Source organism: Ptychodera flava, unplaced genomic scaffold (assembly GCF_041260155.1).
Source record: "Ptychodera flava strain L36383 unplaced genomic scaffold, AS_Pfla_20210202 Scaffold_38__1_contigs__length_1544198_pilon, whole genome shotgun sequence".
NCBI classification, from domain to species: Eukaryota; Metazoa; Hemichordata; class Enteropneusta; family Ptychoderidae; genus Ptychodera; species Ptychodera flava.
This window is the reverse complement of record NW_027248360.1, coordinates 1,296,517-1,320,641: the sequence shown is the minus strand read 5'-3', so window position 1 is coordinate 1,320,641 and position 24,125 is coordinate 1,296,517. Positions and strand designations below refer to the sequence as shown.

Below are 24,125 nucleotides of genomic sequence, written 5' to 3'. Positions count from 1 at the left end.
AAAGTCTATGAGGAGGTCACTAATTTTGATGTACCAGGCTGCATGGTGTTTTATGTGTGTGTGTCCACTGCAAACGTTGCCAGCCATTTAAATACTTCGCCTTGTATTTGATGGACTGTGCATCAAAATGAGTTCAGATGTACTTGGCATTATGAATTATTACAAGCTATACAGCCCATAGTATGTGTCTCGAAAGTGAAAGACTTAAACTTTTGCTCAACTTTCCTTGAGGAGTTTTTCAACCATTTCAAACTCAGGAATAAAAATTGGGGTTCACCATGCAAATTTTGGTACTAGAGATGCAAATTACCCAAGATTTACCTATAGTCGAAATTCAAAATGGCTGCCATCCCTGTGTTAACTCTATGGAGAAAAATAAAATTTTCAATTTTCGGAAAACTAAGAAAACTTACACCAAGGGCTTTAAAATGAACCCCCACAAGTGGTAGATCAGAAAGGAATTGTAAAAGTTTGAGAGCTTGAATATTTGTCCCTGAGGCGCGTTCTACCTTAAATGCTTTATGTAACCCCCCCCCCCCCACCCCCGGTTGGGCCGGCCTCATCTATCCAAGTGTGAGCAAAGTGTCACTGACACTGTTTTTCATGGATTTGTTTGATTTTAAAATAAGTCTACGTCGTTCAACTTCTTGAAACATGCTGCAATACTCAACTATGCCCAATCTCAACTCTGCTTGCTTGCAGCAAGACAAGATTAAACATTAGCCCAAGTGAAACATTTAATTTGCAGTCAGTAATACAAAATGTCGCATGAACACGTGGCCTGCTGTCTGAACAACTCCGGTAATACACCCATGGTCAGCAATTTTAAAATGGAACACAATTGGAACTAATTTGGGATAATTGGATTGTGAAGTAATGTCGAATTAATCTTCAAATGTAAGCTTATCTGCTTTTCTTTTTAAGTTATACAATAATTTTTTTTATGAATAATTTGTAATATTGCAACATTCAGCTATACGGCACCAGACACTTTTGAGAAATTTGAAAAATATGAAGATCCAAATCCAAAATTAGTTTCAATCGCGTTATGGGATCATGGATTTATGAAATGAATTTTTGAAGTCTATCGCCATCCACATTACCTATTTGCTATCACAGAAATTCTCAAATTTATCATAACCTGTTCTATTTCTGTCTTGTGAGAATGCACCTAACGTACAACCAAGCTATCATGGCTCTCACTCAGAATACCGCAATATACATACATGTGAAAGTTTCCCAATGATAATAAGAGTTGCCTCCAGAAATTTTTTCGGAGCAGTTTTAAAATATATAACAAATGAGAGCTGCAGGAGAGTGTGTTTCAAGCATAGTATCTTGTGGTAGGTACGCAGTGGCATTGAGCACAACCATAATCAACACTGAACACTGATACTGATAAAAACTTGTCAGAAACAAGTTTCATGAAAGCTAGCAATAGAAAACTGGGTGTAGCTTTTGAAACTGACAACATTGAACTATTACGCACTGATGGTAGGAGGAAATCATAAAAATAAACTGCATACTTATAGAACTTTGAAAACAATGTCTTCAATAGAAAAGTATGTAGAAATGATTAAAAATGCACATCAAAGGCAGCTATTTGTAAACTTAGAATGAGTGGATACGTACTTACGGTACTACATATTTAGACTTGTCAAATATAATATATGAATCTGGCAGGTGGGAGATGTCCCTTTTGTCAAAGCCAACAAGGATGATGAAGCACAGGGGACCCAGAAATCTGGTGGTTGTTGTTGTTTGTATCGTTGTTTATGTTTATTGGTCGTGTTGTTGTTGTCGACCAATAAAATTCAACGAACATTACTTTGTGTTGTTGTTGTTTCAAACGTAATGTAGATGTCATAAGTTGTTGTTGTCGACCAATAAAATTCAACGAACATTACTTTGTGTTGTTGTTGTTTCAAACGTAATGTAGGTGTCATAAGAAAGACTGCAAGGATGACAACTGCATTGCGTCTGAAACAAGAATACAATAGTTATGTTCACGGAATTTTATTGGTCAACAACAACACTGCTAAAAAAATAAACAACCACCACCAGACTTCTGGGTCCCCTGTGGTTGAAGTACATTTTCTGCTTCTATGTAAACACCACTCATACATCAGGAATCAGTTCTTCACTACGTTGAATTTCAACTTGAATCAAGCATGTAGACAACCAGACGTTTATAGGAAAAGAAAAACATTTTTTTAAGTCTCTTACAAGAATGATATGCGACAATGCGGTTTTATTTTGTTTTCAGCTTGTAGAATCGAGCTACCGACATAAAATAATTGTACGTATATATATTATATATATATATCTATATATATCTATATATCTATCTATCTATCTATATATATATATATAAAACCATGAGGGAACATAAAACAAAACTTCCCATAAAACCCACGATGCATTTTATACCCAGATGTTTGCTAATAGTTTTCAGATTTTTAAAACACAGACTGTTGCTTCCACTGTCTATGCTTAAAGGCCTGTGTTGGCGTCAGATTGCCTTGCAAGGAAACCTACTTACCAGATTACAATTTCAATGGAAAACAAAAAGCTATGACACTCCATAATCCTCTTACAGACCAGAACAAACTCGATCAGGGGATCAAGTCCCTGGCCTTTAAATGTGTAAGAATGACAATGACACACAAGCATTCTGAGGATATATATATTTTATTTAAAAACGAACACTTTAAACAACATGTATTATGCTGAATATCATCACATTACTGTTTGGATGTAAAAATAAAAGTATTTGCCAAGACTTGGAAAGTAATGAATGTACTATGGTTATTCCCCTTAAGGATATGTAAAAACCTGGTGTGGGGTCAAAAATACCTGTACAAAGTAGTTATGTATGTGTGTGTTTTTGCGGTTAAAGGGAAACAGTCGTAGGAACTGCACCTGTGCGAGTTTCTTGTTTACAAACAATGTATTTCGTGTACGATATCAAGATGCACCTCATCATCAGAGCTGCAACATTTAAATTATACGATGTAGATTATGAAAGACATGTTTTAACTTTCATCAATCACCATCGTACCTTGGATACAGTGTTTTGGTCGAATGGGTCCCATACGACCTTTGAGCGCAGTTACGATGACTGTATCCCTTTAACATTGAGTTTCATATCTGATATTGTGTGAGTGGAAAGACTACAAAAGAAATTTAACACTTCGTTTTATTTTGCACTATTTTGCAGTAACTAGATGACTGACACATACGCACCTATGAAGCTTTCACCCCTGATTACGTATCAAATGGTTTCAACCCATGATGCGAAACAAAAAGGGGTAATACTTCACTGGACTAGAGAAAGGGTGAAGTATTTGTCGCACCATGTAATCATTATACACAGTGCATTTCTTCACTATATTACTTCATGTAATTAACAATGAAGTCTTTTTTAACAGATGAGCTTCAGTTTTGTCATTAGTGTACTGTCTACAGAATGTACCAATAAATCAGTAATTGATATGTTACACACAATAACATCAAAAGCAGAATTACTTGGTATGAGACATTCAAAAGAATCCTTTCACTGAAAACAACTGAATGTAAGTCATGGAAAAAATAAGGAAACAGAAAACAGAATATGGTATACAATATAAAAAAACAGCCATGAATTACTGCTAAAATAGACATGGTACTAGGAATATATGAAAATATTATATGAAAATATATCAGTAACATACTTTTGAATTATCAAGTGTTCTTCACACCAATTATACACTTCCCATTCAATATGATTTTTGCATGACAATTACTGGAACAATGTACAAAGTAACATATACTAACGAGATAAAATTGAACCAATTTACATGATTTCTACGCTTTTACTCTCAAAACAAAAACGAATCTTTAAACTGAGGCATCTTGTCATTATGATATAATAGGACCAACGAGGGATTCATTCTTTTCCCAAGTGGCATTCTGGACAAGCACTGATGCACATATGCTTGCTTCATTATATGTTTTAACAGAAATAGAACAAAACCAAAGCAAAAACTGCCTGAGTCAACAATTCTCTTGGAGGGCTGAGCAGTTTTCTCTTTTAAACCATGCTGCATTCATTTCTTTCAAAAATCACCCAGTTTGGTGTCAATCTTTACATCATAAGCTAGCTGTTAGTCCTCACCTCTTCCCCGCCCCCCCCCCCTCCCCCCAAAAAATTACAAGTTCCTAACTACATGACCGCCTGACCAGCTAATGCTGACAATGACAGGGACATTTTCCCATGAAGTGTTCTCACAAATAGTGGTGTGGCATTTTACCTCGCTGAAAATAATGAATAAAAATATAAAATTGTGGATTTTATACATATACAATTTAAGGTACACTTTGATTCACTGGTTAGAACTGCCAATAAAATGGGCTCAGGCAGGATACATACAGACTTTAGAAAAGGTATTTCTATGTCATGTTTCACAACAAACGGTTGAGGAAAAAACAAGACCACTCTAACACTAATATTCTAATATGAATTCTCTTCAGTTGGTGTACAATCAAGCTTTCAACACGCTGAAAAGTTTGATAGGACTTTACGTACAAATGGTTTATCCTACATCACGGTGTCACATTTGACAATTAAAAATTTGCCCTTCACTTTTTCCACTTCAAAGATCAAAAGTGAAGAAAAAATTTAATCACTACAATTAATCTAATAAAATTTTCATCTGACCTGGATGAGGCAAGATTCATGCACAGTTGCAGCACTATCATGGCATATGATTTGGAAATAAAGCACCAAAGTTTGTTAATTTTTATGATAATATTTGGCAGTAAGTATGAGACTATAAAATAACTAGAAATTCTAATCCTGAGATCCACAAAACTTATTGAAAATACATATCTTCAATTTTTTAAAATAGATCCATCAAAAGTTTACCTTTAATGCGTAAAAATTCAAATGAGTTATATGTTTGTTATGTCATTTCAACTAACATTTCATCCCTAGCCACAAAAAAAACAAAAGCAACCGGTATGGTCATGACTGGGGGCGCTATATATAAACTCTGAAAAGGCAGCGTAGGTATACATTGACTCTTTCAATCCACTATGAAAATCAAACCAATGTGATTTGTATACATAAAAAAAATACTGTACAATAACAAACTTACTATTTCTATTAAACTTTCTAACTATACTAATACACAGAATATTAAACATTTCTGTGTCTCTGAAAAATGAAATCTTTGGTCAATGAAATTGAAAAAAACAACTTTTTGAAACACTGGAACAATTCATTTGTCTGCTTCTGTATTACTTGCTACACATACATTTTTTTAATTTTAAACACAAGTCAAACTAAAGCAGTGTTTCTACCTAAAAAATAGTCTGAACAAAAAGTAATCACACTTTCATCTGTTGGTTAAGAATTTTGTAATCTGGAGACTGAGAAATACAGCAACTATCACTACATTGACAGTTTGGAATCTGTTCGTCTCTCATACAGATTTTTCTGAATTTTGTTACCCGTTTCCTATGATAAAAAGTCCAACTATACTGTTTTAAAAATGGCATTTTTGAAGCTAGGATGCAGAATTAAAGCACCTGTAACAGTAAGGTTATGCCATAAGCCCATAGCTGTAAGTTTTGATGAATTATTTCCTTCTTTGTTTATTAATATCAACCAGTTTCTTGTTCATCTTCCAAAAAACATATTAGGATACACAGTATGCAGCTTGTCAACTCAGCCTGTACACATGTGGACTACATTGTTATTGTTGAAAGGTGAGTTCTGGCCCACACTGCAATTCAAAGATGAACAGTAGAACAGCATTTTACACATATAAACGCTGTATTGACAAGCTGAGTTAGTAGCATATCAACATGATTTGGGGAGTAGAACAAGAAATTGTAGTTGATGTACACAACAAAAATATAAGAAATGAATAAATTACAAAACAGTACAGCTAGTTGCGTTTCAACAGATCACAGAAAGTAATGATATTTTGTCATGGATTAAGCTGTTGAACAAATTGTCTCAAATTAATTTATTAAGGATCATAATGACAATATTACAAAGATTTGCTCTAAACAAAAAAGCCTAACTTAATCAATTTTCTAGAATACAGGCATACTGCAGAACATGAATATGTCTTCATTTGTTGACTATTTCATTAGAACAAGGTTCTGAGGTTCATATATGTTGCCTCACTTGTCTCGGTAAGAACAAAACAAAATGAGTAATGCGAAGGTATATTGATTATAAGTGTTTCAAAATGTAAAGTTCTGTATGGATTAAATTTCTATTTATCCTGTCCTGTCACATTGACACTATTACCTGACACAAGAAATTCACCAAATGGGCTTTTTAAATGTGGCAATGCTAGCATCACTACGTCCTGTTATTGGCATGACCATGTACCATGACATGCATGTACGACATACAGCATTCTGAACACACCCTAAGGCCAAAAAAAAAAAAAGAAATGTTTCTGGTCAGCGCGCGCGTCACTTGAACAACAGCGCGTCACCCTTTTTTTTCCTGGTTTGAGGCCGGCGGCTGTGGCAAACTACATACTGATTACTATAACACCAAACCAAAACGGCTGAAGAGAAAGAAAATTCTTTGGGGCACATGATCAGTGACTGCATGAACAGTTTAAATGTTACTATATTGATAAAACTACAAAACTCAGTGTTATCCCCAGGCCATAGCGGTCCCGCTACGCTTTCGCCTCCCCCCCCCCCCCGCTACGCTTTGATTCTCCCCGCTACGCTTTAAAATATTCCCGCCATCCTTAGTTCACACGCTCTGCGTAGCTACCAGCTGATGCCTGCATTGTCTACACATAAGCGCTCACTGCAACTTTTAACCTGGTGAAAGAGTTGAAGGTGTGAAGTATGGTATGCATCAGATAAGTTGTCAGGAAGTGTTGAGAGGAACGTTAAAACAATAGAAGAATCGGCTGGGTTGTTCACAAATTTTCATTCCAGAACGACTATTACGACCAACAAAGACAGTATACATCGCGGACAAGTGTTCACAGAGGTAGGCGGTGTAGCACTAGCAGGGCCTTTGATCACATTCCCATGCTTTGATCAACGAAATGGACCGCAAAAGAAACAAGAGTTGACTGGTGAGGTTGATTATGATTGTACAACGATGAGTTTTGTCTGAGTACGATCACGATCGCGATCGAGTTCACATTGCATAAATTTCAATATGGCGGCGGCCATGTTGGTCGACAGGTTCATAACGTGTTGACATTGATCCTGGCGTCGCGTGTGGTTCCACTCTGACACGTTCTCTGAAAGATTTTACACCTGATTTTCGAGGGATTCTAGTTGTACTTAGTTCATGTCTTGTGATCATCTTTGTGGTATTTTTAAAATCAAGAATCGAACGACGATGTTCAGTGAAGTAGAAGTTATGTGGGGGGGGGGGGGGGGGGCGCTGGTTGAAATCTATCCCCGTGATGAAAAATTATTCGCGGTGTTTGTCGTTCAAAAATGATATAAAATTCAGTTGCACTTGAATTGTGTAAAGCTTAAACTTGTGAATTTCCTCTTTGTTGGCAAGTTTTGACAATTTATTAGCAATATATGTATTAATGAAACTCCAATGAGACGAACCATTTCTTGCTCTCAAAGTTTCAATCTGAATCTTCTGTTTTAATTGTAATTACAATACTGTGATGATTTATTAAAGTGTAATAAAGATTTTCCATGATGTTCAAACTGCACACTTTTGTGTTACCATTGCATTTTGTTGTGAGTGTACATGTATGTGTGGATGCATGTGCAAGCTTACATCCATATGCAAATATAAATTAATGATATGCAAATGATTATGCAAATTGGCCGCTAAGCTTTGGCGCTTTAACTGACCCTGCTCCCTCCCTTGAGGAGGAAAAAAAAAAAAAAAAAAAAAAAAGCCGCGTCGCCGCACCATTTTTTAAAGAAAGGCCTGACCAGAAACATTTCTTTTTTTTTTTTTGGCCTAATATGGTGTTCGTAGTAGAAGCATTTACAGTCATTCATGAACAAAAGATGGCATCAGACTAGGTCCAATGATTGACCAGATTGGTACATATCAGCATAACCATTTCTGGCTATCCGTCAACCAAATATGGTGTTATTATGACCATATATGGTGTTGCAAGCCTAATCATAAAATGGGTCCATCAACATAATCAAATATGGCATTACTGGCATGGCCATATAAAAATATGACAATACTGGCATAAACTGTACTTCCATCAACTGGATTAATTTTACAAGCACGAGTTCTGTTACAATGAGTATGTCCCAAGCAAAATAACATACTTCAAACCAGCAACCAATGGACTGGCATTTGAGTTTACAAGTCGTATCACCTCAACACCTTATTTATTGTAAATGTGGAAATTTGCATTAAAGCTGAACTTATCATTTGTTCTGTGATATTAGAAATCTACTGGATGAAATTCCAACAGGCATGGTGTGACACACACCAAGAGTTGTGGCATCTTAAGAATGTCCTTATTATACCTGTTCTTGAGAATCTCAAGGTGGGTGTTGTTTCCAGTGGCTAGCTGGTTGTGTTGTTTCATCTCAGATGCAACCACAGTGGAAGGCTGTTCTTGTGTCCCGCACTGCATCATAGGTACAACCCATGCAGTCTACGTGGTACCAACCGTCGCAATCGTCACATTGTACCTGTCAGATAGAAGGATCAAATTGGTGACATAACACTGAGGGCAGTATAGGTCTAACTATTTCTTTTCATGCAAAATGTGGGCAGCAAACCAATGTGGATGTAATTTAACAATATACCACACCAAGCGATGGTTTGACTAGTCCACAATACGAGTGCATATATCTAGCGAACTGGTCAAAACCAAGTATTATACCGTCGCTGGGTGTAGTTTACTGCTATTATATCATAACAGTATCATATTCTGGCGCAGAACGTCAAAAGGGGTTTTTCCTCTTGTCAATAGCTCACATGTGTGTGACCGTGGTATATCACAAATATAGCATGGCTATTTCCACGTTTCAACCAATCAGATCACTGTATTTGAACTATCAATATACTGTTATAATATAATATAGCATATCACAGCACAGTTGGGGAAAATGTACCATAGAGCAATACATAGACTGGCATATGGACGTGAAATAACATTAACAGTGGCAACAATGATACTTTTGTCTCAGTCAACTTTATGTGAACCTCAGGCAGGAAATCACATATGAAGAGGAATGTTGTGAATAAATTACCTAATTGGCTGTTTGTGCAGTAAGCTGCACCAAGCCTATATACCAGTATGTACTGCAATTCATTGAACAATCTCCTGGACAGTTCTGCTGAATCATGGTAATCCCCCGAAAATTTATCAAACAAACAAAGATATTCACAAGGTCTACATGCATACAGCATCAGACTTGACCCAAATCTAAGTGCTTCATATTGCAGCTCTAAAGTGTACTGAAAAGCATTCTGGCACAGTATGTTAAGTTGCGTGGAAAAGATGTCTGTGCTTTTATCCTGTTCTTTTTATATCAGTTACACTTCATTAAGTGTTATATAAATCTGCCACTTTGACAATTCTACATTTAATTCACCAACATATTTTACATTGATTTGAGCCATCGAAAACCCGATGAGAAATGAATTCAAAGACATGTGCAGTCGCTGTATCTTGAATCTTTTGTAAAAAAAGGTGACGCCAGGCAGTAAAGAGTGAAAATTGAACTTACCCATGCAACGGTGTCATCCTGAGGTCTCTGACATGCATAGAAGTCACATCTGTCCCATTCCTTCTCTAAATTGCCAGCTGACTGTTTTGTGGCAGCTTTCTTCTTCTCATAAGGAGTTGGTCGTTTCTTAGTTTTACCAGCCGGCCTCCCTACAACAGAACATACATGACGTGATGTTTTCTGTTTGACCAACCTTTGTTGTATACAGGTATGAAAATTTTGACCATTCAGGGCCAAAATCTACATTCACTGGGTCATTGGTTTTACAAAGGGTATAAATGTTGATATTTTCAACACTAGTTCACACAACAAACGCTATTTGAAGAAGTCCTACGCAAATTTTACATACTGCTGATTAAAGAGTGTTTGTGACTGATGAAAATCTCAAACAACACATGTACCAGCTTGGGTCTAGCTCATGGATATTCCAAGAAATTCCCAAAGTGATTCAGAGAGTTTGGAAATCTTAAAGAGTTGGAAGAAACACAGATGAGAAACCAGAAATTTTGATGATATTTCGTTGGTTCTCAAACAGCTCTGTTGATGTTGCAATGTCCTGGACAGAGACTAGACTCTGTTGAATAAATAAGAATGGTGGGTGGGGGCTCTAATACAGGATGACTTGGGGTTGAGCTGGGGTTGAGCGTCTTCTTGTTAGCTCAATAAAACAAAGTAATACTTACTTGCACATTACAGTTACTGAAATGACTTCAAGAAATTGAAACTTGTCTCCTAAGGCAAAAGATTTTCAGACTGCAATTTTCACAGTACTTTTCTGGTCTACTGCCTGTGGTGGCTCGTTTCAAAACTCTTGGAGTGGGCAAATTTTCAACACAGTAGGTTTTGAAATTTCACTTTTCCCCATAGAGTCAACACAGGGATCATGGCAACCATTTTGAATTTGAAATATCACTAAACATTAAGCACTTTGCTTTTCTAATAAGAAGAAATTTTGCAAAGTGACCCCTGATTTTAATCTGGATTTGGTAAGGGGATAGTTGAAAGTTTCATCTAAGGAAAGTTTGAGCAAAAGTTTATGTCTTTTACTTTCAGAACCTGTGGTACCTTCTGATTCTCACTTGTATTACCTTCAAACATATCATTTCAAATATTTAGCCTGTAGTGTGAGTACTTGAAGCCAGTATGTAGGAAACTCACCTCTCTTCCTTTTGGCAGTGGCAATGACGGCTGGTGCTGACATGACCACCGGCATTATCACCGGAGCAGGCTCCGGCGTCATACCGTATCCCTACACGACGGAGGGAATACCTGCTTCCTCCTGTGCCTGGAAGTGGATGTCCAGCTGGATGCCTGCAGGACTGGAGATGCCCCGCCTTGCTTGTTTGATGATGGCACGATGGGAGTGAAAGCTGAAGGCAGATTGATCTGCCCATTGGTGAAAAATATCCTCCTTCACTGTCAAAGCCGCAAAGTCTACTCCAATTTTTTCTGCTAATTTCAGTAGCTCGTTGTCATCTGAAGAGAAGAAAACATGTTGTTTTCATATTCTGTGATGTCTACAGATTATTCAGAAATACATGGCTGAGTACGGTGAGTTAAGTTTGCCACAGAAATTCCTGAGTAAGTATCATCATAAAAGGCCAGTAGCTTTAACTTTTGTTGATGTTTTCCTACATTTATGTTTGTATGTCAATTGCAGTTTCTTGATCTGCTCCCGAAAGTATGGTGAAAAGCTAAACCCTACTATTAACCTTGTCAACACAGCATCTATACATTACTTGTTAAATGTACTGTTATTGTTCACAGCTGAATTCACCAGAATTCACTTGTCAACAATAACACAAGCAGTCTGCACATGTACAGGCTGAATTGACAAGCTGAATACTGTGTATCTCAACAAGTTTTGGGGAGTAGAACAAAAAAGCGTAGTTGCTATAAAAATGAAAACGGTGAAAAAATCATTAAAACTTGCATCTATTGACCCTTACCATTTCAAAAGTGATGTGTGGTGTAAAACTTAAAAGACCTGGTAGATGAAACATTTATATTTTTCTTTATAAAAGTTCTCCATACAATTACTGTTGACAACAAAGTTCTGGCCTGATAGAAATTCAAATACTATAGTCAACAATGAGAGCATAGGCAGCGATTACACGAACATAAACTGTTGACAGCCCATATACAAATTAGTGATTTCAAACTACCTTATGGATTCAAATCAAGAAAATGTAGCTGATCAAAAAAAAATACTGTCAAAATTGTACTTCTTTGACTACATGTGTGGCAGTCATGTGAACAAGCAAGGTTTGCAAATCTATTAGTAATAGATTTATATAGCTTCATTTTATGTCAACCGTTGATCTCATGCTTGCCATAACTTTATCTTTCTCTGACAGAGTTTGGTAGCTTGACAGAGCAAAAAATTTGTCATTCTATTTGCCAAACAAAATCAGCAAATGAGAAATATAATATTTTAGCTAAGAGATATAGTGAGCCTTATTTACCTTCATCACTATCAAACAGATCATTATCAAAGACTCCGGAATCTCTCTCTACAAGTTTTGGTCGTAACCCTGGTGTCGCAAGATTGCTGTGTGATGAGCTACAAGACGGGAATAAGAAGACAAAAAACATGCATGAATTATCTATGAATGGTCTAACCCTTTTACCGGTATGCTTTGGCCCAAACCCATCATTATTGTGGACCGGTTTATGGCAAGGCAGGGGTGAGCAGGTTGATGACCACTTTACAGGGACAGAAGTTATCATTGTTTGAAACTTTAACCCTTTTCCTGCCAGCCAGTAATAACTGTATCACTTCCCCCATCAGCCAAGTCAGTAAAAAGCGGTATTGAGCAAAAACATGACGTCTTTTCACCCACTTGGCTTGGTATGTTATAGCATCTTTTGTCTAAAAAAAAATCAACTTTACAAAATTATGTTTTCAACAGCCTTCAAATGTATAGTATTATGTTAAAATACATCATATGGAATATGTTGTGTTTCATTAATTTTAACCATCTTGACCCGATGGTGAAATATGGACTTGGCAGGAGTTCATATTTCACCGTCAGGTCAAGTTGGTTAAAACTAATGAAGCACAGCATGTCACATATGTGTATTTTAGCATAAAATTGGACAGTTGAAGGTCCCTGAAGACACAGATACTGTAAACATGATTTTCACAGTTTTCACAGACTAATGCTGCTATAACATACCAAGCCAAGTGGGTGAAAATACATATGGTTTTGTCTGAATACCAATTTTTACTGACTTGGCAGATGGGAAGTGATACTGTCTGGCAGGTAATGGGTCAATTGTATAAGCAGAGGATAGAAAACGATTCTGAGGATTGATATTAAAAAAGACAAAGTGCTGATGAGATTAAAGAGAAAGCAAATTATCTTAATAACAAGTCATTGACAATGACATAGTCCCCACTTGTGATAGGAGTATTAGTCTTGAGGGGGCAGGGAAATGAGGTCATTAAGAAGTATCACTAAAGTGTATATGTTCAGATCTATGGACACATAGGTCTATGTCATTGTTCCCAATTTGAAACAAGAGGCATGTCTAAGTTATGGTTCTAAATCGGGAAAAAAAACAAACCTCTAACTGTATTGGCCACCAAGAAATACATATGTGCATAATAAATGAGGTACAAGATGTGACATCTTAAGGTCTATTATCCTATCAAAATTGAAGCGTAAAGAACTTGTGATTACTGAGTTATGCATATATATGCATATTCAAGGTCAAAGGTCATCAAGGTCACGTGACATTTTGAAAAAAACCATTGTATTGCTAATTAATCCATATATGCCAAAATTCAGACCTCTAGCTCTATTGGCTTGCCCACAATTATATATGGGCATAATTAACGAGGTAAAGCATGTGTTGTCATAAGGTCTCCCATCCTACTAAATATAAAGGACATAGCACTTGTGGTTACTTATTTATTGACATAATTCGTGTATTTTAGGTAAAAGGTTATCGAGGTCACATGACATTTTGTCAAAAATTTCTATCCTATAGTCTATCCCTATATACTAAAAATCATACATTTACCTCTATTGGCTTGTTCAAAATTAGATATGCACATAATGAATTAGGTACAATATGTGGGCGTCATAAGTGTCCCATCATACCAAATATGAAGGGTGTAGCACTTGTGGTTCCTGAGTTATGGACAAATATGTATATTTGGGGTCAAAGGTCACCGAGGTCACGTGACATTTTGTCAAAAAAATTGTATTGCTAAGTTATCCCTACATACCAAAAATCAGACCTCTAGCTCTATTGGCTCGCTCAAAATTAGATATGCACATAATTAATGAGGAACAATATGTGGCGTCATAAGGTGTCCCATCATACCATATATGAAGGGTGTAGCACTTGTGGTTACTGAGTTATGGACAAATATGTATATTTGAGGTCAAAGGTCACCAAGGTCACGTGACATTTTGTCAAAAAAATTGTATTGCTAAGTTATCCCTATATACCAAAAATCAGACCTCTAGCTCTATTCGCTCACTCAAAATTAGATATGTGCATAATTAATGAGGTACAATATGTGGCGTCATAAGGTGTCCCATCATACCAAATATGAAGGGTGTAGCATTTGTGGTTACTGAGTTTTGGACAAATATGTATATTTGAGGTCAAAGGTCATTGAGGTCACATTACATTTTTTCAAAATAATTGTATTGCTAAGTTATCCCTATATACCAAAAATCAGACCTCTAGCTCTTTTGGCTCGCTCAATATTACATATGTGCATAATTAATGATATACAATATGTGGCGTCATAAGGTGTCCCATCATACCAAATATGAAGAGTGTAGCACTTGTGGTTACTGAGTTATGCACAAATATGTATATTTGAGGTCAAAGGTCATTGAGATCACTTGACATTTTGTCAAATAAATTGTATTGCTAAGTTATCCCTACATACCAAAAATCAGACCTCTGGCTCTATTGGCTCGCTCAAAATTAGATATGTGCATAATTAATGAGGAACAATATGTGGTGTCATAAGGTGTCCCATCATACCAAATATGAAGGTGTTAGCATTAGTGATTACTGAGTTATGGACAAATATGTATATTTGAGGTTAAAGGTCCCAAGGTCACGTGACATTTTGTCAAAAAAATTGTATTGCTAAGTTATCCATATATACCAAAAATCAGACCTCTAGCTCTATTGGCTCGCTCAAAATTAGATATGCACATAATTAATGAGGTACAATATGTGGCGTCATAGGGTGTCCCATCATACCAAATATGAAGGGTGTAGCATTAGTGATTACTGAGTTATGGACAAATATGTATATTCGAGGTCAAAGGTCACCAAGGTCACATGACATTTTGTCAAAGTGTCTGAGATATCTGCGTGAACGGATGGACTCACGGACTGACATGACCCAATCTATGAGCCCCCTGGACTTTATCTGTGGGGACTAAAAACTGTGTCACTGCATCCTTTTTGCAATATGAATACGATGAGAAACTAAATTTTTATTTATCTTGGCCTTATACATGGGAGCCTATGTACTGCCTTATACATGGGAGTCTATGTACTGCCTTATACATGGGAGTCTATGGACTTCCTTATACATGGGAGTCTATGGACTGCCTTATACATGGGAGTCTATGGACTGCCTTATACATGGGAGTCTATGGTCTGCCTTATACATGGGAGTCTATGGTCTGCCTTATACATGGGAGTCTATGGAGGTGAAAACTAAAAAGTCCTCTACCACGCCCAAATTTGATCGCATTGTGAAACAAATCGACGTGCATCTGTATGAGGCATGGTACTATCCTTGTACCAAGTTTGAACAAAATCGCTCCAGGCGTCTCTGAGATATCTGCGTGAACGGACGGACGCACGGACGGACAGACATGACCAAACCTATAAGTCCCCCCGGACGGTGTCCGTGGGGACTAACACAGTGTGAATCATACAGGCATCGAGGTAGACACATACTGCAAGGGTGTACCACGTAAAGGAATGCACTTTGGGTTTTCCACAAGGGGATTTTGAGGGTAAGACCACCCCTCTGGTTTTGTAATACAAAAGAATATATTTTCAAAACAAAAGAATAGGCATATTATACACTGTTTTGAAAATGGGTACTCCATGTCTTGAAGCTTTTGAGAACAGAGAGTTGCTACAGAATGTTTTACAAGCAGACCTTTGGGAAGATTTCTCTGCAGCAAAATATAATTTGCTGATTTAGATTTTGTCATCAGTGGCTATAGAGACTTCATATTACAACCCTGGCCTACTGTATTATTCATGACGTACCTGGGTAGAGCGTCATGTACTTGACCTTCTGATGGCAAGAGCTGCCTTGGTTTAAATCACTTTTATCAAATCCGCTGACAATCGGCGTCTCTCTATGGTTGGTTTTCACCTCTTTGAATTCCATGCCATCAGTCATGTCGGCGCAGTGCAAGGAGTTTTCCTTTTCGACGGAATTCCCGCGGCCCTCCGGTTCTCCTGATCATGCTGAGTGGAGAGATGGAGTTGGAGTTCCACGTCATGGATAACACTGAGTTGACTTCCCTAGGAGGTGTTGACGGGAGCACTCCGACTTTCCTTTTTTCTTCACATTGTTCAAACTAGAAAAAACAAAAGAAAAATACCATGGCTTTGATATTGATGATGTTATAGACATATACAGGTCAGTGTTAAAGCAAACATTAAGGGCCAGTCGCTGTAACTTTGATTATTTTTTGTCTATATTTGCTGTTATATCAACTGCAGTTTTCATATTCTTCTTCTCAAGGCACATTAAAAAAAAACTATTTAATTGTCAACACAGTGTCTATGCATGTGAAATACAATCTTAAAAATGTCTTATGTTTTACATTTGAATTCCAGTGCAGACTGGATTTCACTTTTCCCCACACAGGGATGGCAGCCCTTTTGAATTTCAATAATTGGTAAATATTGGGTAATTTGTTTCTCTGGTACTAAATTTGGCACTGTAACTTCAGATAGTTATTCTTGACTCGAGGAAATGTGATATAATTTAACATCGTCTTGTGGAAAGATTGAGCGAAAATAAATCTTCCAACTGTGAGCTACTTACTACCTTAACTCTCTGTATCAATTTTGGAAATTGTCTGAGGTTTACTCCTTAATTTATTCTGTTTTGATATTTATATGCCAACAGACTTGGAGCAAGTCTAAGTAAGTTACTTGATTCAAGAATGGAGAAGTATTTATACAGAAAAGGCACACTTAGTGTTCCTACCAACACGTACAAGACAACAAAGACATTTTCAGTTTGGTCATTGTGACAGGACCCAAAATATTGTGCTTTTTGAGCACATTCTCAATTGAAAAATCGTCTACCGTAGTTCGTATGAAGCAATGGATGAGCTGAAATCTCAGAAAATCTGAAATATGTATGATACAATTACAATTCTACACCTCTTCATGCAAAGACATTTCTATTTGTATATCTTTGATTACAATACACATTATAAAAATGTTGATTAATAAAAGTTAGAATTCTATATAATTTTTTAATGTACAGTATTTGGAACAATACCTCTACTTATTGAACTAGACTGCTGATCTGAATAGCAATTTATAATGAAATTAAATCCTCTTATTATGCATATCAAAATTCTACAGTTGTCATACAGTTTAAGAAACAGGATAAAGCTTATAACCTACACACAGACAGTGGGAATAGAAGCAGACATGTATTTGACCATACCCTTTGCATAAAAAAATTTGGTTTCATATCAGGCTAAATCATAAATGATATCTGGGCTCCCGACAAAACCATTTCTCTTTCTTCCCAAATCTTATTACAAAAACCACAGACAGTAGATACTGCCTATGCAAAAACACAATAAAAATAAGCCAGTACAAAACTGGTCTTATTTATAAAATAAATAAATACATGTATGTGTGCAGTAACTTACCCGGAATATAAACTCTGTGTTGAATTGCTGTGAGTAAGAGCCTGGGTGCACACCAATGCCTCGGATATGTCCAAATGTAATTTTATCACCATGCTTCAGACATGCTGACCCCGCAACCTGCAATAAAAGCACAAAAAAATCTGTCTATCAGTGATGATTTTCAAAAGGAAAATTTTGTCCAGGAGGAATCTGTACATACAGGTATCAGGCAGACTTATTTACAGAAAGGAAATGTGGTTACAGTCATGAAAATACCCAATGTATGTTACTTGTACCTCCATGGAGTGACCAGCATGGAGCTGCTTCATAACAGTGTGCATCAAGCTGCTTTTCCTCAGCTGCATGTGTGTGCTCTTTTGACCATAACCTTTGACCTTCCCATGTAGGCAACAATTGATAAGAGAGTCAGAGACAGTTCTTTTGATTTCAAATACCCCTTTATGAGGTCACACAGTGGGGTACTGTGCTTACAGTGTGCTATGGACAGACTTTATGTCTTCTTCTTTGTTGCATTGTGAACTATTCATTCAAGCCGATAGCATAGACTGGGTAGACACTGAGAGAAAATGGGGTCCTGGCCTTGACAGCCTTGGTGAACCCATGGTGTTCACAGGGCCTCTACCTCATGGTACAAGTTGTACCGGTAGAAGATATGCACCTATCAATGTTTTCAACAAGGGTAAAGGGGTGTGCAGGCCGACCAGAAGAATTGGATGTCATATTTCCCACCAACAGACTTCAGAAATATGTCAAATACTCAAAAGTGGGGGAAAAACAGAAGCTAGTATAAATAATTTAGGAATTTGTATCATTTAAAATTCTATCTTCAGTGCATATCGTGGTGATTAAATTACTGTGTCCTACGATACAACTTGTGATTAATTTCCCCTGTTGTCCCCTGCCCCCTAGCTGCTGAAAAATGTTGATAGGTGCAAAGTAGTGATGTTTCCCAGTATGCTAAAGACAGTGCACAGCAAATCCACAGATACCGTACAGAAAAGAATTTCCAGTACAAGGGACTTTGCCCTATAACCACTCAATTATGTTAGACTGGATGTCTACAGGGTGAAATAAGGGCCGGTAGACATCAAGGGACTGTGGTTGAAATTTTGCAAGCACATGCCTGCCCCTACACACAGTCTGACCATGGAGGTAGTTCTACCTCCGTGGTCTGACCGTGCCCTGCAATAGGATACCTGTTGAGACTGTTTTATGACGAGGCGGCATAATAAAGGTCTTGTCTATGCAATGGAGGTACTGTGCCTCCTGTCCATGTGTATTATTCAGCAGTGATGCTGCAAACCAGGGTTGGACTACTGGTACGACACAGTCTCCTTACATTATAAGAACATTAACATGTAAATGAATGACAAGAAGACCATTTTAGATGCATGGGTCCCCTCATTGTATAATTAGCAGATTGTCCAAAACACAAAAGAAACATAACAAGAATGGATAGCTTGTTGTTGACACCTAATGAATCAATAGCTGAAACCAGAGTGGACAAGAATCTCCATTGAGTGTCTGGCTTTTGTGACCGCCATGTAATTCTGCATGTAGAACCACTGACTGGACAGTCATGTCAATAACAACAGCTGACAATAAACGATGCAAATTGAAACCAACATAGACAAGGACTGACAAGGATAATCCTAGGCAGATCTGCACTTGTCAGAGAGGGATGAACAACCACATGGAACAACGAACGGCTGTTGACAATAGGCTTGGGACTGAGCCTTTATATGTGAACCAATCATTCCTGTGGATACTAAGAATGGCTGGGGGTGGGGGATGGATACCGTGAAGGCAGTATGGGAGACCATGGAGGTAGCAGAGACCTCCATGGGGAGACCATGACCATGGACACTATGGACAGTTTTTCACTATCTTTACCAGTATGCTACAACATGGTACCCTAAAAAGAAGATCTTGAAACACAATCTTATGATTATTGGTTCAGGATTGGTCAACTTTATGGTGAAAACAAACAAATGTCTCACAGACCTGATGTTTACATTGAATGAATCTCCCAAACAAAATTTGAATTTCAAATCTTACATAAAAAGGATCAGTTAAGATTTGTTGTAGATGATTACAAATTCTTTGTAATGTTCAAATGATATAATTCAAATAACCGATTACCAAGTCTTCAACATTCCAGTGCAAATTATCGGTGTTAGTTTTCATAGTATAACTACACAACTGTCGGGAAAAACACCACAACATTCAACAAACTGTACTGTTGTGTGAACTACGGATATTTGACATATACCTGTAATCATGGAGGGCTGTAATCTTGCAGACTGCCTGCCATTTGCTATGCAGGAAATGGCACATTGAGCTTTCAATTAACAAATGCAAGTCAAAATGCAAAATTGTCTATGTCAAGACGAATCATTCAAATAACCAGCTACTATGTCCTCAATGTTTGGGTGCAAATGATCAATACAAACTTTACTTTTCATCATCATGGAACTAACAACTGTCAGTGAAAAAAAACTAACAAACAGCAAACAGTGTACTGCTGTGTTATCTACCACACACCTGTGATTTTGCTTACTGCTGTTTGATCTATTGTACAGGAAATGACACCATTGTGCTTACAATAAACACGGAGGTAGTAGCTCTCTACTACCTCCATGCAATAAACAAATGGGTGCCAAAATGCAAAAACCCAATTGACACTCTAGTAAGCTTGCAATTTAAAAAGCCTGTGACTTTGTGACTCTCATTTCGATAAGTCACACAATAAGTCGATAAGTCACAATGCAGTAAATCTGGTCACCTCAGCGACAAGTCATGACAGACAATATACAGAGTGGAAGTAATAATTACTAATATGGAATGTTAATAAAGTCTAAAATTAAATACTTGTTTACTTTGCACTGTGTGTTGAATCTTACTGATCGTTGGGGTTTACTGATTTTAAGGACAATAAATGATACACGAGATCAACCACGGGTCACTGTACCTAAAATGATGCCTGGTTGTCGTACAGTCTCAGACGAACTCCTACCCTCCATGTGGAGGGACTCAGGAGGAAATGTAGTCTGTGTCTCAGTGATTACCCCTGCCCCCTCCCCCAAACTCTTTTACTGGTAAGTTAATGACACAGACTGATAAGGATTATCCCATAAAAATCAGTATTGGTCAAAAGGGATTAAAAACAACTGTTGACAATACCTTTGGTGTTAAAATGTTCCCAGTGGATATGCTTTTTCACGGCAACAGTACGTGCATTCAGCCCCTGATCTACACAACAGGCTGCCAGCATGATGCTGAAGTTTATGCCATCAAATTTCCCTGTTTTGATTATGATATGCAAACAGACCTGGGGCAAGTCTACTTAGTTGTGTGAACTAGTCTTGATAATGATGCATTTCTCGCCTTTGGAATAGTATGTGAAAATAAAATGAATACAGATAACTAACCAAAATATTCAAAAGTAAAATCATTTCATGGCAAAATTTGGGACTTGTGAACATGGAGGTAGAAGCAAGAACTACTGTACTAGTACTACCTAAATTCTTCTCATCTAGTACATACATATCTCACAATCTTCATCATTTTTTCACAAATACGAAAGGAGAGAATAGTATGACGTCTTCTTGACCCCTACCTTGACATCATTCACGTATGTTCCATTGGTGCTTCTGTCAATGAGATGATAGGTTGGGCTGTGAATTTCTTGTTTACACTGCACTATCAGTTCAGCATGCACCCTGGAGATGAGTTTCTTGTGAACGGATGAGAACAAGAAGAAATCAACTTCATCTTTGTTTCTCCCAATCAGAGTTCGCGTCTTGGTTATTCTGTTGACAAAAAAGAAACAAAATGTGAATAGTGCTGATTGCAAATGATGTCACTTTATCCCTCATTAATATGCATAAATAAATATTTGTCCTCATTTACCGCATAAACGATGAAAATAAAACCTGCTACTATTACAATGGCTGCTAAAAGTCACACTTATTTGTATGAATATATGGATTAGACTACAAGCATCAACAACAGCCTCGCATACAACAACAAATTTTGTCTGATTTCAGGCAGTTTTGTTCGCAGTTGCATGCCTGCAGCTATATTTAGTAACAAACCTGAAATGGCAATCAACACTATTCAGTTCTTGGAGTTAAAACGTTGCGAGTGGGAGAAGTTGGAAAACACACATGAGTGGAAATAATTTTTTACACTGATAATGTGTAACAGTGGGCTTGAGAAAATTCTTCCCTTGAAAAAGATTATGATGCAAACACAGTGGTGGACAGTGGCGGAACTATGAAGTGTTCCAATTTTCATGAGCATGGGTGTCACAACCGTTATCTAAGACTCAGAGTATAGTGATTATTCACACTGTGTCAAAATGTATACCGGTGATGTTTGGGTCTGTTATCATCACTTGGTGAGATTGTGGAGTATATTGTACAAGAAGTACATCCATGGCGAGATAGAGGCTGACTGCATTGTTGCAGTAGTGGAAAATACTCACCAATTTATGGCCACAGTGGTTGTGCTGACACAGTGGTACCACGATCACTCCATGGTGGAGTCACTGTGGAGATGAGACCATGGTGGTACCATGGAGGTTATAGGGGCTACCTCTATGGTGGTACTAAGCAAGATCTCAGCAACTACTAGTAGTACCTTTCATCGTGCTGAGGGCTGTGGCAATCATTGGTTTATTTGTGTATTTAGCCAGCCTAAAAGGTACCACCATGGGTGGGTGTAGCCATGGAGGTACCTCCATGATGTAGCGTAGGCTCATTCGGTGCTTTGGAGGAATGTACCATTAAAGTAACATTACAGGGCTGTCAAAGTGCCATATGTACAGGCAGGGAGCGTGGTCATTCTATGTCCATGGTGTCCATGGTGTAAGCACTGCGAGGTTGTACCTTTTATTACCCTGACGCTTTTAAAAGTAGTGGGTTTAAAGTACCAGGCCTCTCTACTACCATTGTAGTAGTAATGTTCAGCCATTGATCCTTGAAACCTTTGAGGGTCTATGGTTCAGCCATGCAGCCTTACCACAGCTCTTCTTTTGTTGCCATAGCCTAACAATTTAAGTGATCAGCCTCGTTATTATCTATAGATTTCATGAAATCACAGAGGTAGTAAGGATATTCAAGTGGAAGGGAAAATTCACACCTCTACTGCCGACAGTGAAATAAAATTTCTAACGTTGCAAACTGAAAATCTTGATCATGCCATGATCACGCTTACTGCCACTGACTATCAATTTAATATTGATCATTCGGACTTGTAAATTGTACACCTCTGTGTCTAACTCCTTATTTGCAATAATTGTTTTTCAATGACTCGAGCGAACATAACTATCTCAGTCAGGATGCAATTCAAATATGGCCAGTCAGCGAATCACAGCAACCTCTATACACTCAGGAATCAATTTATGAGAAAGGTCACATTTCCAACAAATTGATTCTCGAGTGTATCTGTGTATGGGACAGTTCTCTACTCAATTTGCATATTCAGTCGGTCAGCTGTCCAGTGATGAGACTAAACAAAGTTCAGAAGGGAACCCAACATTTCATGTGTGTTGTCAACCCCTTTTTTAGAAAAAAAAGAACACAACTTCCCGGGTGGAGAACAACTGTTTTGGAATAATTCTTACCAGAACAGTCAAAAGACAGAGAATGAAGGAGCTGTCTGTCTCAGGAAAGATCAAGACAGAAGCACGATCAATGTCCCTTGCTCCAAAGTATGTCAGTTGGTAGATTATGAATTGTTTGAGCTATCGACACCTCTTTGATTTGCATTGACTGATTGACTGTTACACAACGAAAAACTAAACGCAAGTAGGTTGGTTTACATGTCTTAGTTTATATACATATCGCACACCAAATGCTTATAACATGACGCCAGACGGTGTACAAGATGTGCACCTCGGCCTCACTAAGCATCAGAATGTGCTTGAAGGTGAAAACTTCAGTTTTTAAAAGATTTACCTACTCGCAAAGGAATGGTTTTTAACCAGCGGATAGGCAATTTAAAAATTTAACCGAATTCTTTACTGGACACAAGCTTGTCCCGGGCGATAACGCCGTTGCTAAGTTCCCTGCAATTGAGGTGTGGTATGCGAGGCTAGAACACAATGCACAAGTGTTGATATTTACATATTGTGCCTCTCCAGTATCTCGCAAATGTCAGAACTTCAGCAGATAACACACTCGCGCAACAACTGACCTAAATACATCAGGAACGCCTCGACACGTCGCTGGCAGGCCAATTCTTCTAAACTGGAAATTGAAGATATCTTCTTTTCCCATTCTGACCAGTCATCAAGGCAGAATCGCTCGAAAAACTGCAACGTGCATGGGGTTTTTACCACCGTTGGACAGCTTGCCTTGCTTTCAAAACTACCGCCATTAATTTATGCCAGACACGCAATGTCTCGCGTGATTTAAAACGTGATTTCCTTATATGATCTCGTCTTGAATTTTCGAATACAAGATTCCTTTTTAGAATTTTGAGATCATCGGATATAATGCAACT

At 37.6% G+C, this 24,125-nt stretch overlaps 1 protein-coding gene across 1 annotated transcript; it reads right to left on the bottom strand.

The window, feature by feature from the left end:
- Positions 1 to 7,510: 7,510 nt before the first annotated feature.
- On the bottom strand, positions 7,511 to 24,093 carry LOC139127855 (transcription factor 19-like). The gene is made up of 9 exons (XM_070693713.1): positions 23,817 to 24,093; positions 21,235 to 21,427; positions 17,616 to 17,732; positions 16,123 to 16,295; positions 12,174 to 12,271; positions 10,994 to 11,184; positions 10,867 to 10,957; positions 9,709 to 9,857; positions 7,511 to 8,664 (listed from the first exon to the last, which is right to left on the bottom strand). The coding sequence occupies exons 1-9, from the start codon at positions 23,897 to 23,899 to the stop codon at positions 8,560 to 8,562; spliced, it is 1,200 nt and encodes a 399-aa protein (XP_070549814.1). The 5' UTR covers positions 23,900 to 24,093; the 3' UTR covers positions 7,511 to 8,559.
- Between the last annotated feature and the right edge of the window lie 32 nt (positions 24,094 to 24,125).

Coding starts and splice junctions, on each gene's coding strand:
- LOC139127855 (XM_070693713.1), bottom strand. CDS start 23,899: ATGGGAAAAGAAGATATCTTCAATTTCCAGTTTAGAAGAATTGGCCTG. Junction 21,428..23,816: donor GGCGTTCCTGATGTATTTAG/GTCAGTTGTTGC, acceptor TTTTGTCAACAG/AATAACCAAGACGCGAACTC. Junction 11,185..12,173: donor TCTGTTTGATAGTGATGAAG/GTAAATAAGGCT, acceptor TCTTCTCTTCAG/ATGACAACGAGCTACTGAAA.